This window comes from Strongylocentrotus purpuratus, unplaced genomic scaffold (assembly GCF_000002235.5).
Source record: "Strongylocentrotus purpuratus isolate Spur 01 unplaced genomic scaffold, Spur_5.0 spur5_scaffold_17, whole genome shotgun sequence".
Taxonomy (NCBI): Eukaryota; Metazoa; Echinodermata; class Echinoidea; order Camarodonta; family Strongylocentrotidae; genus Strongylocentrotus; species Strongylocentrotus purpuratus.
Genome location: NW_022145602.1, coordinates 7,753,361 through 7,768,996, shown reverse-complemented (window position 1 = coordinate 7,768,996; position 15,636 = coordinate 7,753,361). Strand labels below are relative to the sequence as shown.

At 39.2% G+C, this 15,636-nt stretch overlaps 3 protein-coding genes across 3 annotated transcripts; all 3 read right to left on the bottom strand.

Moving 5' to 3' along the window:
* Window positions 1–1,056: 1,056 nt before the first annotated feature.
* On the bottom strand, window positions 1,057–2,082 carry LOC754891 (alpha-1D adrenergic receptor-like). The gene has a single exon (XM_001187514.2). The coding sequence runs from the start codon at window positions 2,080–2,082 to the stop codon at window positions 1,057–1,059; it is 1,026 nt and encodes a 341-aa protein (XP_001187514.2).
* A 3,471-nt stretch (window positions 2,083–5,553) lies between these two features.
* On the bottom strand, window positions 5,554–6,261 carry LOC579369 (adenosine receptor A1-like). The gene has a single exon (XM_779489.2). The coding sequence runs from the start codon at window positions 6,259–6,261 to the stop codon at window positions 5,554–5,556; it is 708 nt and encodes a 235-aa protein (XP_784582.2).
* A 2,876-nt stretch (window positions 6,262–9,137) lies between these two features.
* Window positions 9,138–11,754, bottom strand: LOC579312 (D(2) dopamine receptor-like). The gene has a single exon (XM_030988200.1). The coding sequence runs from the start codon at window positions 10,661–10,663 to the stop codon at window positions 9,629–9,631; it is 1,035 nt and encodes a 344-aa protein (XP_030844060.1). The 5' UTR covers window positions 10,664–11,754; the 3' UTR covers window positions 9,138–9,628.
* Between the last annotated feature and the right edge of the window lie 3,882 nt (window positions 11,755–15,636).

Genomic DNA, 15,636 nt, shown 5'->3' with positions numbered 1-15,636 from the left:
TATGACACCTCAATCAGGAAAAATGAGTCATAAATAACAAAGTTCTGTTTGTTTAAAGTAATGCTTGCATTTCCATAATTTGATTAATCAAATTCGTTTTCACTGGCTGCCTGCCGTAGCAACAAACCGAGTTGACAAAAGACTTAACTCCGTTTCGTTGACGATCAGCCATGCATCAAGTCTTTCGTCTTCGATGTCAAATTGTGGTTACCATCTGTTTTTTTAACTTTTTTTTTTTGCCAGGGGTGGGAGCCCTATTTTTTTTTAAAGGTAAAATTGTGGTTACCAGTTTTATTTTATACTTCTTCTTATCGTAAAGTGTCAGTTAAAGGAAACCGAACCCCAACTAATAAATTTACTTATTCTGAGAGATTTATTATATTATTGCCCATAAATCTACGAGATTCCCCACCAACGTGTATGATAGAGGTATAAAGCAAAAATAAAGTACAGTTTCTCAGCACGACATGGGCATCGCCATTTTCTTGATAATGTGACGTACTATGCGAAGTCGTATATCAAGTAAATGTATTCAAATTTATGGATGCTTCTTTCCCAGACGTGTGTGGTGATGAAGCATTTCATTCACCTGCTATTATCCTTTGTACTATAATTGCCAGAACGCAAATTGCATAAATAAGTTAGTGCTCTTCTGGGCTGAAGTTTTCTCATAAATGAAATGGATTTGTCAACTGCTATAGTGTAGTATTTATAAATAAATTTTGTTACCATTGTGCCCCTGTTATTTATTTTTCACCTAATATAATTTTTATCATCTCAGTTATTATTTTTGTTCATTGAAAAGTAAAGTTTTCGTTATTGATGCTGAAAGGCATCACGTCATGCGAAGAATATCTTCATTTATATACATCTTGTACATTTTCGTAAGGAATATTGTAAATCAAAAGGCTGGAATACATCTCATTTTTCAGAATACCTACACTTATTCTTTGGGTTTAGGTTTCCTTTAATTTTTTTATCATGAAGACACCAATGATCTCGGCATATTTGTCTGTGATTTGAACTGAAAAGAGAGTCTTCTTTCATCAAACTTCCCTATCTTCCCTTGCATCTCAAAAACTGCTTAAAATTCTCCTTGAAGAAGACGTTGGTGAAAGCGTACAAGAATGGATTTATGGCAGAATTCAACCACAGAACGAATGACACTAGATGGGTTAGCGCTTCATTACGAACACCGGAGAAACGGAAATACGTATAGCACTCGTTAATATAGAAGGGCAACCAGCATAGTACGAAGACACTCAGAAGTAATGCCAAGAACCTTGCCGCTTTTTGATGTTGAGAACCTGATGCGCTTCTATGAATCCGCATGTCATCGTTTTCACAGGAGGTTGTCTGAGATGCTCTATCATCCAGTGAAACTGCTGATGGTAGGTGGTATCGACCTTGCCTGGTTTGGAGCCTGTTTGTACGTCTCTTCAAACGAAAATACACTGTGAGATTGAGGACGAAGACGCAAATAGCCGGAACCAGGAATTCGATCAAGAACATTATAATGAGGACGACCAGATTCTTTCCGTACCCAATGTCACACACGCCAATTCTGTTCTCATCATGCAGGAATCCTGTCCTTGAGGAGTAGGTGAAGGCTAGTGTCGAACGGGAAGATAGACAGGTCATCCAGAGGATACTGCAAATGATGGCTACCTTCTTGTGGGATTGTCTCGATAGATGCCGAAGAGAGTTGTGCACCATAAGGTACCTGTCGACGCTGATGGCGACGATCGTCATTACAGACATGTCCGTCGCTGTGTAGTCCAATACCCACATGACGACACAAAACGCCCCGCCAAACTTCCAAGTGCCTGTAAGATATACTGGAACATAAATTGCCATGACAACACTCACAAGAATGTCAGCCACAGCAAGGTTGAGAATATAGGCGTTGGTTGTATTTCTCCGGATCCGTTTGTCCCTCTTGTACGCCAACAGGACAAAGGTGTTTTCGACAAAAATTAAAATGGCACACGGCAGAAAGAAGACAGTGACCAGCACATAGCGAAGATAGGGTATATCCTGTTGTACTTCAGGAATACCTGTGGTAAGATTGGAAGGATCCATCATTGTCGGATATGAAATTTGGACGTGTGGTAATTCCAGAGTCTACAGCAACGTCCTGTAAACGTTCAGAAGGAACTGGATCCTTGTAGAGAGTGGGGGTAAATCGTAAAGAGGTACACTTCTGTGTTTATTATTATCATCAGTTATGGAATGTCCATTACCTCAGGAATTCTTTTGTCAGGTTATAACGATTCATCATGAAGTAATTTTGTCACGATAATGTTCATCATATATGGAAAGCGACGACTTGTCAATGTTCAGGTTAAAGAAAAACCCTGACTACTCGTAAAGGGTGGAGGTAATATAAACGTGGTGTTAAAGTACAGTTATAGGCGTGATGAGGTTTCCTTGACCAACATTATATAACGAAGATCCATCATAAGAATTTGGACAATACCAACAGCCGCGTCGAGTGACCTTTGAGAACACGCTGAATTTATGTTCTTGTAAAAAGTGAAATCTGATGTGAACACTTGCTGAAGATGTGCAGTTTTCTATCCAAATCAAATGATATGAGCTGCCTCACGATGATGTAAAAATGTGATGCATTCCTGAGGCTGAGGCACATGTCACCATTTCCAACCGTCAAAAATGAACGATAAGGATAGCAAATATTAGATCCATAGTGAATAATAAGCACAGATGACTCTCATGGAGCAGAAGTGAGACCTAGTGAAGAATTAAAAATGTCCCTGGGAAAGATATACCACTTTTGAATTTGCAAAGCTTGAATGTCGAAAGTATCGAGGTTCATGTATCAGGTTCAGTAAGGAGTTGAATAATTTCCAATGATTCAACCGTAGATGAAAGTTAAATCGTTGAGCTATTCCTAGTTAAGAATAATAACATAATGTCAGCGCACAGCAACCGCTAAAATATACCTATTCACAAGGTGGGCAATGTGCAGTTCCTTTTCAAGGGAGTCTCCAAACTGTAGCGTTCGTTAAATGATTCGCATCTACGAGCTCTGATTGCCCTAATGTACACCGTACATGATCAGTCGCTCATCAAACCGAGTCCAAACCAACATAATAATTTGCCAATTGTGATAAGCTAATCTTTTAGTTCTGGTTAATGTTCGGATATCGTCAATCTCCTTAGAATGACATCAAATATTAATGAAGTGCTGGCCGCCATATTTCAGTCACACAGCCAAAAGCGATTCCTTGCCGACCCCAAATTGAACGATTCACGGCTCTTCGAGGCAGATTGTTTTTCAAACTGTGTTCATGTGCCTGAATGTGTATGACAAGTTCAGTGAAGCGCCCAGCGTCAGGCTAGTCGGATATCAATCAGCCGTTGCAGACATGAGCTACTCCTATCTTCCAATCGTAAGCATGGCTTAACTTGTTCAATAAATTACCCGGATGAAACGAACAAATGTAATAGCGTCCGTAGAGGAACATCTCGAAAAGCCACCCTCGGCTAATTTGATCGCTTTTCTGTCACTTCATCCCCTAATTAAATGACCAGTGGGGGCGTTTCACAAAGCCTTTTTTCAATGACTAATGACAAAAATCATTGATAAAATATCTACCATTTCTTAACAATAATAAATTGTCATTTTAATTATACTGCATCTCGCTTTCCTCTCGATCGCTTTCAAAATCTAGCTTGAGTAAATTTGAACTTCGAGCATGAATCGTCACATTAAAAAACACCTGGGTGGAGAAGTAATTAAAAAGAGACAAACCAATATTTGTAAGCACTTTATCATTTCGCAATTTGCGTCAGAGCGTAATCGAGGCGACGTTTTACGATTGAAGAGTATTAGCTTCTGGATTACTAGATTACGAACGCTGGTGTCTTTATATAGGAGAGGCATAACCGGGCTTTGCCCCCTCTTTATAACCCTAATGGCTTACCTTAGTAATAATTTTGTCCTACCCCCCCCCCCTCCCCCAAATACGAGAGACACATGTCGAAAAAGAATGCAAAGAAACCCTAAACTCTCCCATTAAAACAGAACAGCTCATTGCCAAGGTGAGTTTCATGACTTTGCCTAAAAACTTTCAGCACAAGTGACATAGGTTTGTAATAATTTTTTTTTCTTCTGGAGGTTGATACTGCCAAAGATTCACTCATCCGAAGTAAGGTCCGAATGCTCAACCCGAAGGTTCGCAGTTCCGATCGAGGGTTCGTCACTACGAAGTTTCATAATCCGAAATTAAAGAGGGTTCATATAATTCAAAAAATGAAAATGATCAAATAATGTACCATTTACGGAATCATTAACCATATTTCATTTTTCATAAATAACGAAGAATAACCGATCTTTTGAATAATAATTATTAAGTATTTGGCTTCACTTGTGCCTGGGAGGGGAAAGGCAATCTGATTCACTGTGACCCACGGGTATCTTCTTCCGGTATAACTGATTGGGGTTGTGTGCAGGTTGACCATTTAACCAGAGTTTGCCCTACACTTTACAGGAATCGTGCAGTGGGTTCTTATCGTGCATGCAAAGGTGGTGACTCTCCGGTCCGCAGTGCCTTCATTTAACGTCCTATCAGAGGGTTGGGGTGTTTTCCACTGTAACATAGACTGTGTCTTTGAAACGGGGGAGGGGCACGATAACACACGACACAGGCTTCAGCCACACTCTAAAAAATATTGGGCAAAAGATTGCCCAATTTTTACACAGCATGAGGGCGATTATGTGTCCAACCAACTGTTGCGTAAATTCAAGATTTTGCATGATTTACCCAGTGTTGGATAAAAAGAAAATACCCAACTTTTAGCCAACAAAAATTTACCCAATCAGAAATTCACCCAATTCTCACCATAATGTGTAGCATACTTGACACTAGTTGGGCAAATAAGTTGGATAAAATATGATAAATATTATATATAAAATGACATTAGTGCCGCGGTGGGATTCGAACCGCGGACATTGTGATCCACAGTCCTGTGACGTATCCACACGACCACGACACCTCTAATATAAGAGTAGAACCCTATTGTTCCATAACTGTTGCTCGACTTACGTATGCCCAGTAACATCTGCCCAACCAATTTTCAACATATTTTAATTGGGTAACTATGTAGTAAATGGTTGGGAAAAAATAACCCAATTGCTGGAAAAAAACTCGCCCAAATTTAATTTGTCCAATATCATTACCCAATTATTTCATTGGTAACTACATGGTTGGTAGAAAATAACCCAATTATTGGACAACATTTGCCCAACATCGATTTGCCAAGTAACACCAACCCAACCATTATTTTGACCTAACATTAGGTAAAGTCATATATTAAATGGTTGGGAGATAATAACCCAATTATCGGACAGAATGTTTCCAAATTCGATTTATCCAGTTACGTCTGCTCAACTTTTTTTTTTACAGTGCACCCTCCTTGTCTTTATAATTTCATAGTTCATACTTTATCATAGAGAAACCATTGCTTTCTGCATCTTTGTCTGTGATTTGAGCTGAAAAGGGAGTCTTATTTCACCAAACTCGTTTGTCTTCACTTGCATCTCAAAAACTGCTTAAAATTCTCCTTGAAGAAGACGTTGGTGAAAGCATACAAGAATGGGTTTATGGCAGAATTCATCCACAGAACGAATGACACTAGATGGGTAAGCGCTTCATTTTGAACACCAGAGGAATTGAAAAATGTATAGCATCCGTTTATATAGAAGGGCAACCAGCATAATGTGAAGACAATCAGAAGTAATGCCAAGAATCTTGCCGCTTTTTGGTGTTGAGAACCTGATCCGCTTCCATGAATTTGCATGTCATCGTTTTCAAAGGAGGTTGTCCGAGACGCAGATGATACTTGGTGGTCTCGACCTTGCCTGGTTTGGAGCTTGTTGGTACGTCTCTTCAAACGAAAATACACTGTGAGATTCAGGGCGGAGACGCATATAGCAGGAACCAGGAACTCGATTAAGAACATTACAATGAGGACGACCAGATTCTTTCCGTACCCAAGGTCACATGCGGCTATTCTGTTCTCATCATGCAGGAATCCTGTCCTTGAGGAGTAGGTGAAGGCTAGAGTCGAATGGGCAGCTAGACAAGTCATCCAGAGGATACTGCAAATTATGGCTACCTTCCTGTGGGATTGTCTCGATAGATGCCGAATGGAGTTGTGCACCATAAGGTACCTGTCGACGCTGATGGCGATGATCGTCATTACAGACATGTCCGCCGCTGTGTAGTCCAGTACCATCAAAACAATACAAAACGCCCCGCCAAACTTCCACTTATTTGTAAGAAATAAAGGAAAATGAATTGCCATGTCAACACCCACAAGAAGGTCGGCCACAGCAAGGTTGAGAATATAGGCGTTGGTTGTATTTCTCCGGATCCGTTTGTCCCTCTTGTACGCCAACAGGACAAATATGTTTCCGACAAAAACTACAATTGCACACGGCAGAAAGAAGACAGTGACCAACACATAGCGAACATAGGATATATCCTGTTGTACTTCAGGTATACCTGTGGTAAGATTGTAAGGATTCATCATTGTCGGGTATGGGATTTTGGCATGTGGCAATTCCAGAGTCTACAACAACGTCCTGTGAACGTTCAGAAGCAACTGGATTCTTGTAGAGAATGGGGTAAATCGTAAATAGATACACTTCTGTGTATATTATTAATTCTTTTGTCAGGTTATAATGCATCATCATGAAGAAGTTTTGCTACGATTATGCATATCATAATTATATAGAAAGCGACGACTTGTGAATGTCTCTGGGTAAAAACCCCTAACTTTCTTGTAAAGGGTGCGGGTAATAACGTGGTGCTGAATTACAGTTATAGGAGTGTTGAGGTACGTGCGTGTATCCTTGATAAACGTATACTACGATGGTCCATCGTGAGAGTTTGGACAATACCAGCAGCCGCGTCCAGTGGCCTTTGAGAATACTTATTTTCTGAACTTATTTTCTTGTAAAAAGTGAAATCTGATGTGAACACTTGATTAAGATGTGCAGCTTTCTATCCAAATCAAATTATATGAGCTGCCTCACGGTGATATTCAAATGTGATGCATTCCTGAGGCTGAGGCACATGTCACCATTTCCATCGGTGAAAAATGAATGGTAAGGATAGCAAAATATTAGATCCGATATTAGAACATCATTATAGTGAATAATAAGCACCGATGACACTCATGGAGCAAAATTGAGACCTGGTGAAGAATTAAAAATGTCTCCGGGAAAAGATATACCACTTTTCAATTTGCAAAACTTGAATGTCGAAAGTATCGAGGATCATGTATCAGGTTTAGTAAGTAGTTGAATAATTTCCAATGATTCAACCGTAGATGAAAGTTAAATCGTTAGACTATTCCTAGTTAAGAATAATAACATAATGTCAAAGCACAGCTACCGCTAAAATAAACCTATCCACAAGTTGGGCCATGTGTAGTTCGCCCATCAAACCGAGTCCAAACCGACATAATAACTTGCCATTTGTGATAAGCTAATCTTTTAGTTCTGGTTAATTTTCGTCTAGGGGCGTTCTCCTTAGAATGACATCAAATATTAATGAAGTGCTGGCCGCCATATTTCAGTCACACAGCCAAAAGCGATTCCTTGCCGACCCCAAATTGAACGATTCACGGCTCTTCGAGGCAGATTGTTTTTCAGCCTGTGTTCATGTGCCTGAATTCGTATGACAAGTTCCATGAAGCGCCCAGCGTCAGGCTAGTCGGATATCAATCAGCCGTTGCAGACATGAGCTCGAGTTTGACCATGATGACGTTTCACTCCTATCTTCCAATCGTAAGCATGGCTTAACTTGTTTAATAAATTACCCGGATGAAACGAACAAATGTAATAGCGTCCGTAGAGGAACATCTCGAAAAGCCACCCTCAGCTAATTTGATCGCTTTTCTGTCACTTCATCCCCTAATTAAATGACCAGTGGGGGCGTTTCACAAAACCTTTTTTCAATGACAAATGACAAAAATCATTGATAAAATATCTACCATTTGTTAACAATAATAAATTGTCATTTTATTTATACTGCATCTCGCTTTCCTCTCGATCGCTTTCAAAATCTAGCTTGAGTAAATTTGAACTTCGAGCATGAATCGTCACATTAAAAAACACCTGGGTGGAGAAGTAATTAAAAGAGACAAACCAATATTTGTAAGCACTTTATCATTTCGCAATTTGCGTCAGAGCGTAATCGAGACGACGTTTTACGATTGAAGAGTATTAGCTTCTGGATTACTAGATTACGAACGCTGGCGTCTTTATATAGGAGAGGCATAACCGGGCTGTGTCCCCTCTTTGTAACCCTAATGGCTTACCTTAGTAATAATTTTGTCCTACCCCCCCCCCCCTCCCCCCCAATACGAGAGACACATGTCGAAAAAGAATGCAAAGAAACCCTAAACTCTCCCATTAAAACAGAACAGCTCCTTGCCAAGGTGAGTTTCATGACTTTGCCTAAAAACTTTCAGCACAAGTGTCATAGGTTTGTAATAATTTTTTTTTCTTCTGGAGGTTGATACTGCCAAAGATTCACTCATCCGAAGTAAGGTCCGAATGCTCAACCCGAAGGTTCGCAGTTCCGATCGAGGGTTCGTCACTACGAAGTTTCATAATCCGAAATTAAATAGGGTTCATATAAATCAAAAAATGAAATGGAACCATGGACCATGTTCGGAATTACTTACCCTATTTAATTTGTTATGATTAGCCAAGAATAACCGATCTTTGGAATAATTATTATTACGTATTTGACTTCACTTGTGCCTGGGAAGGGAAAGAAAAAACTGAATCTATGTGACCCTAGGGTCTGGTCTCTCCTTCCGGTATAGCTGATTGGGGTTGCGGGCATGTTGACCACTTCACCAGGTTTGCCATACACTTATGGGAATTATGCAATGGGTTCTTAACGTGCATGCAAAGATAGTGACTCTCCTCTACGCGGTGTCTTCATCTAACCTCCTTTCCGAGGAACGGAGTATTTTACACGGTAACATTAACAGTGTCTTTGAAACAGGAGAGGGGCACGTTAAGAAACAACTCATGCTTCAGCCATACCACACCCCCCCCCCCCCAGGTTTGATTCGAATGAATCTTTGGCTAAAGTAAACATTCCCGGAAATATAAACCTACGAAAACGATTGCCCCTCATCCGTCCGTTAACTCGTAAACCAATCAATGATCAATATGGAATAATTTAGTATTCGGAGAACAGCGGTGAATAATTAAGTTTATGACGGTAAGCATTTAGAATTACTCGCAAGAATGAACAGAGATCCTAAATTGGACGAAAATATGTAGTACGTGTGTATTCGTCGTTATTTTTCGATTTCGTAAGAACCAATACCATTATCTTTTTAATGTAATAGATATTTATTAATTCATTTATTTACAGTTCTATTTCAGCCAGGTTGTCTCCTCAGTTTATAAACTGCTATCCCTGTACAATAAAAACAATGTATATACAAAAATTACACTCTTAGACAAAGTAAAGTGTAAGTTAATACTTTTATAATGGAGAAACCAATGCTCTCTGTATCTTTGTCTGAACAGAGAGTCTTCTTTCATCAATCTTTCCTGTCTTCAAAGGGGTCTTCACTTGCATCTTAAGAACCGCTTGAAATTCTCCTTGAAGAAGACGTTGGTGAAAGCGTACAGGATTGGATTTATTGCAGAATTTATCCACATAATGTATGCCATAATGTATGACACTAGGTCGGTAAGCGCTTCCGTATGGACGCTTGAGGAATAGAAAAATGCATAGCATTCGTTGATATAGTAGGGCAACCAGCATAGTATAAAGACACACAGGAGCAATGCCAAGAACCTTGCCGCTTTTTGGTGTTGAGAACCTGAAGCGCTTCTATGAATCCGCATGTCATCGTTTTCCAAAGAGGTTGTCGGGGACGCTCTATAATCAAGAGGAACTGCTGATGATAGGTGGCATCGACCTTGCCTGGTTTGGAGTATGATGGTACGTCTCTTCAAACGAAAATACACTGTGAGATTCAGGGCGAAGACACATAAAGCAGGTACCAGGAACTCCACCAAGAACGTCATAACAAGAACAACGAGATTCTTTCCATATCCGAGATCACATGCGGCAATTCTGTCCTCATCATGCAGGAATCCTGTCCTTGAGGAGTAGGTGAAGGCTAGAGTCGAATGGGTAGCTAGACAGGTTATCCAGATGATACTGCAAATGATGGCTACCTTCTTGTGTGATTGTCTCGATCGGTGTCGTAGGGAATTTTGCACCATAACGTACCTGTCGACGCTGATGGCGATGATCGTCATTACAGACATGTCCGTCGCTGTGTAGTCCAGTACACACAAGACGACACAAAATGCACCGCCAAACTTCCAAGTGCCTGTAAAATATAATGGAACATAAATGGCCATGACAACACTCACAAGAAGGTCGGCCACAGCAAGGTTGAGAATATAGGCGTTGGTTGTATTTTTCCGGATCCGTTTGTCCCTCTTGTACGCCAACAGGACAAAAGTGTTTCCGACAAAAATTACAATGGCACACGGCAGAAAGAAGACACCGACCAACACATAGCGAACATAGGATATATCCTGTTGTACTTCAGGTATATCTGTGGTAAGATTGTAAGAATCCATCATTGTCGGATATGCAATTTGGGCATGTGGCAATTCCAGAGTCTACAGCAACGTCCTTTGAACGTCCAGAAACAACTGATCCTTGTAGAGAGTAGGGTAAATCGTAAAGAGATACACTTCTGTGTATATTATTATCAGTTATGGGATAACATTACTTTAGGAATTCTTTTGTCAGGTTATAACGATTCATCATGAAGTAATTTTGTCACAATAATGTATATCATATATAGAAAGAAAGCAACAAGCTGAAAATGTTCAAGGTAAGAAAAACCCCGATTACTCCTAAAGGGTGGATGTAATATAAACGTGGTGTTAAAGTACAGTTATAGGCGTGTTGAGGTACGTGCGTGTTTCCTTGACCAACATTATATAACGAAGATCCATCGTGAGATTTTGAACAATACCAACACCCGCGTCGAGTGGCCTTTGAGAACACGCTGAACTTATTTTCTTGTAATGAGTGAAATCTGAAGTGAACACTTGGTGAAGATGTGCGGTTCTCTATCCAAATCAAATTATATGAGCTGCCTCACGGCGATGTTCAAATGTGATGCATTCCTGAGGCACACACCATTTCCAACTGTCAGAAATGAACGATAAGGGTGGAAAAATATTAGATCCAATATTAGAACATCCATAAGCACCAATGACGCTCATGAAGCAAAAGTGAGACCTGATGAAGAGAAAAAAGTTCCCTAGGAAAAGATACACCGATTCGAAAAGCTTGAAGGTCGATAGTATGGTGTATAACGCATCAGGTTCAGTAAGTAGTTGAGTTAGTTTCGAGTGATTCAAACGTACCGGTAGATGGAAGCTAAATCGTAGTTAAGAACGATAATATAATGTCAGGGTCAGATGTTACTCAGCAACCGCTATAATAAACCAATCCACACGCATAACAAGGCAGGCAATGTGAAGTTCGTTTTTAAGACTCCAGTTTGATCGGTCACCAATCAAACCGAATCCAAACCGACATGATAATTTGCCATTTATGATAAGGTAATATTTTAGTTCGGGCTAATGTTCGTCTAGAGTCGGTCTTCTTAGCCTGACTGAAATCAAATTAATGAAGCTATGGCCGCCAGACTAGGGGACTCGAGTACCTCCATCTTTTTCCATTCATCTAACGGACTGGCGACGGTCCATGGACCAACGCCCTTCGTTTATTTTCTTTTTTCCCCCTCACTTCGCTCTGCCGAATCGCCATGACAAATTAAACTCTCATGGTGCCCGTGCTTTGATAATCTTCTTCTCGTTATTGAGTAATGAGAGGGTATTATCATCCATCTTGTCGCGACATGCGACAAGCAAGATAAGCAATAACAGATACTACTTCCAGATTTAAGCTGAGAGGAAACACTCGTAAAGGACCTATCTAGCCAATCAAAGAGAGAAGGGGAGCTGAAAGAGAGAGAGAGAGAGAGAGAGAGAGAGAGAGATAGAGATTCAACTGTCACCTCCTCTTTGCAGGCATTGGGATGTTCGAACATATCCTACATAATTTTCCAAATATCTACCATTATGTTTACGATAATAATTCGTCATTTTGTTTACTATAACTCGCTTTGCTCTCGATCGCCTTCAAAATCTAGATTGAGTCAATTTAAACTTCGAGCAAGAAACGTCACCCCCCCCCCCAACATTGGTGAAGAAGTAATTAAAAAGAGACAAACCAATATTTGTAAGCACCTTAACATTTCGCAATTTGTGTCAGAGCGTAATCGAGGTGCATTTTTTTGTTATACGATTGAAGATTATTAGCTTCTGGATTACTAGATTAAGAACGCTCACGTCTTTATATAGGAGGGGCATAACCCCCCCCCCCAACATTGGTGAAGAAGTAATTAAAAAGAGACAAACCAATATTTGTAAGCACCTTAACATTTCGCAATTTGTGTCAGAGCGTAATCGAGGTGCATTTTTTTGTTATACGATTGAAGATTATTAGCTTCTGGATTACTAGATTAAGAACGCTCACGTCTTTATATAGGAGGGGCATAACCCCCCCCCCCAACATTGGTGAAGAAGTAATTAAAAAGAGACAAACCAATATTTGTAAGCACCTTAACATTTCGCAATTTGTGTCAGAGCGTAATCGAGGTGCATTTTTTTGTTATACGATTGAAGATTATTAGCTTCTGGATTACTAGATTAAGAACGCTCACGTCTTTATATAGGAGGGGCATAACCGGGTTTTGCCCCTCTTTATTACCCTAATGGCTTACCTTAGTATTAATTTTGTCCTTTACCCCCCCCCCCCCCATTTACGAGAGGAACATGTACAAAAATGAATGCAAAGAAACCCTAAACACCCCCATAAAAACAGAACAGCTCCTTGCCAAGGTGAGTTTCATGACTTTGCGCATAGAATTTTCTGCACAAGTGAAGCAGGCTTGTTATGACTTTTTTTTCGTTCTGAAAGTACATATTTCCGAAGGTTCGCTCATCCGAAGTTAGGTCCGAATGCTCAACCCGAAGGTTCGCAGTTCCGATCGATGGTTCGTTACTACGAAGTTTCGTAACTTTCTGTGTGCCCATGCCTTGAGCAATAATGCATGGTCGTACAGAGGATTTTTTTAATGTTGGGGACCGGGGTGAAATTCAATGAATTATTGAAAATTATTGCATTTTATTTTTTTATTTGTGGGAACTGCCCTTTACCCTAGCCCCCGCTGCGTACAGTCATGGTTCAGTGGCAAAGCAATGGCCTCGTAACTGTGAGGCCCCAGGATCAAAACCGTGTCGATGTGCTGTATTAGTGCCCTTTTGTGGGGCATTAATCCTCATATCTGTCATTTATGACTTAAGGGCGTAGGTCCCCTAGTTGATAAGCATAGTAGCATACACATGCTTTAGCAGTCACGCAAAACAAGCACTGGCGAATTATTATTCAATACAATCTGAGAATGTAAACAATCATCTAGATATATTAAGAATAAATCATTGTCAAAATAATTCCATAAATTGGGGTAAAACAAAAATATTCCAACTGTATGAGCGACAGTGTATATTCTTTTGTCATGTGTAAATTTGCAATGTTTGTTTGTTATATGTTTGTAAAAATGCAAAAGAAAAAGAAAATCAAACAGAAATAAATAAATCAAATCATATCAAATCAAATCAACTGTAGCTAGGATAGGCTAAGTTATTTCATCCACTCAAATCATTGAAAAGTTATGTATTTCTTTCTCTCTGTCTTTCTTTTCTGTTTCTTCTCCTTCTTCCCCACTGACCAGTAAGATTAAAGGTTAATTAAAGATTAATTTTCAAGCGTTTAGTGTGAGGCAAGATCAATAAACGTTATATACAGTGGGTAAGTTCTGATGTTCGGATAAACGGCGTTGACTTATCGCCCGTTAGCTGGCGCTGTTGTACTTCGTCGTTTGGGTAGAATAGATCCATTCGTCGAATTTCTATCTCGTCTTCATCACGTCGATTTTTGTTTTTTATAGGGACTTTTAGATTTACACGACAAGAGCGTGGACTGCCGCGTGTGACATTGTGTTAAGGCACTGGGCCGTGCTCGGCAGTGCCTTAAAAGGACGTCACAAGTGGCGGTCCACGTTCTCGTCGTGTAAATCTAAAAGTCCCTAATGATACGCTGTCTACTTCCAGTTGATCCGCTATAATAGTGATCCGATGTGGTGTGTTGGGAGTTGGAAACTTATAAAAAGGGAGTAAACAATCATGACATGCATCATTGACATTGACCATAATTGAAAATAATATAGGCCCCAACTTGGTACCTTGAGGGACTCCTACATTGTTAATTTTTACATTTGAAATAACTATTAGGCTAAATAAAGTATAGAGACAAAGAAAAATGAGCCTGCAGAAATGGGTGTGGTTCCATACATGTACAAATTACATGTGTGCACCAATCTGTGTAGAGAAGACCCTTGCATTCACTTGCATTGTGAGTGTGCATCTTATGAATAATAATGAGCAGCTGCACTCTGCATATTCTAAGTTATAGGTTCAATCGCATGCACATGATTCTAAACATAACATTCTCTCCCTTGTTGAAATTGATATGATCGAACAATTTTTTCAATAGCAAAACTGTTATACTATACATTTTGCAATTTGAACGGCCTAAAACTTGTGCATAACCTTATAAGATCGAATATTCATTAAAACGATTTTGGAATAGGCATGTATTTTATTTTATTTTATTTCTGCAATTTGTCCAAATATAATATTACTGAATAACAAAGAACATAATGACTGTAAGGTATTATACAACATAAACAAACAATAATTTCTTCATGTCAACATGTTTTTTTAAACATAATATATGTATATATAATAACGAAAATTAATATTTCCATAACAAATTATCATAAGATTAAAGTATTATCCGAACTATTCTGTTGAAAAAGTGTAGGAGACCGCAATCATAAGCATAGCTTGACAAGGATGGCGGCCTCAAAAAAACAAAAAATATATAAAATCTTAAGGTAAAACTTAAAATGTGTGTGTGTGTGTGTGTGTGTGGGTGTGTGTGTCTGTGTGTTAGCCTTCGTTACCCCTGTCATTTCTATATATAATATTGTTCATTGTCATTTTTATGTTGTTTTTAAACATAGCCCTGTTGTAAACCAGCCTATTTTAATGTTTTTAATAATGTTTCGTAATGATTATGTAGCTGAACATGATACTCTGTATAAAGATGCGAAATAAATAAATAAATAAATAGAAAATGCCATTTAATTTATTTAAAAAAACAGCAAGTCGATTTGTGTACTCTCTTGAACAATGTCTCCTGTTCATCCAAGCGTAAACACATACCACACAAAATCATTTGGGATAAAACACTTTTTCATAAGATGTGATGATAATTTACTGTTGATAGATGATTTTTAAAATTATTAGCAATTTTCTAGGTGTAGACTTCTTTTTTACTCACACTGGAAAAAGAAGTGTAGAGGTCAATTTTAGTTCATAATAATAATCATGCTACCACTACTACTACT

What these genes read in the sequence shown, in the direction of transcription:
- LOC754891 (XM_001187514.2), bottom strand. Translation starts at nt 2,082, where the DNA reads ATGGATCCTTCCAATCTTACCACAGGTATTCCTGAAGTACAACAGGAT.
- LOC579369 (XM_779489.2), bottom strand. Translation starts at nt 6,261, where the DNA reads ATGGTACTGGACTACACAGCGGCGGACATGTCTGTAATGACGATCATC.
- LOC579312 (XM_030988200.1), bottom strand. Translation starts at nt 10,663, where the DNA reads ATGATGGATTCTTACAATCTTACCACAGATATACCTGAAGTACAACAG.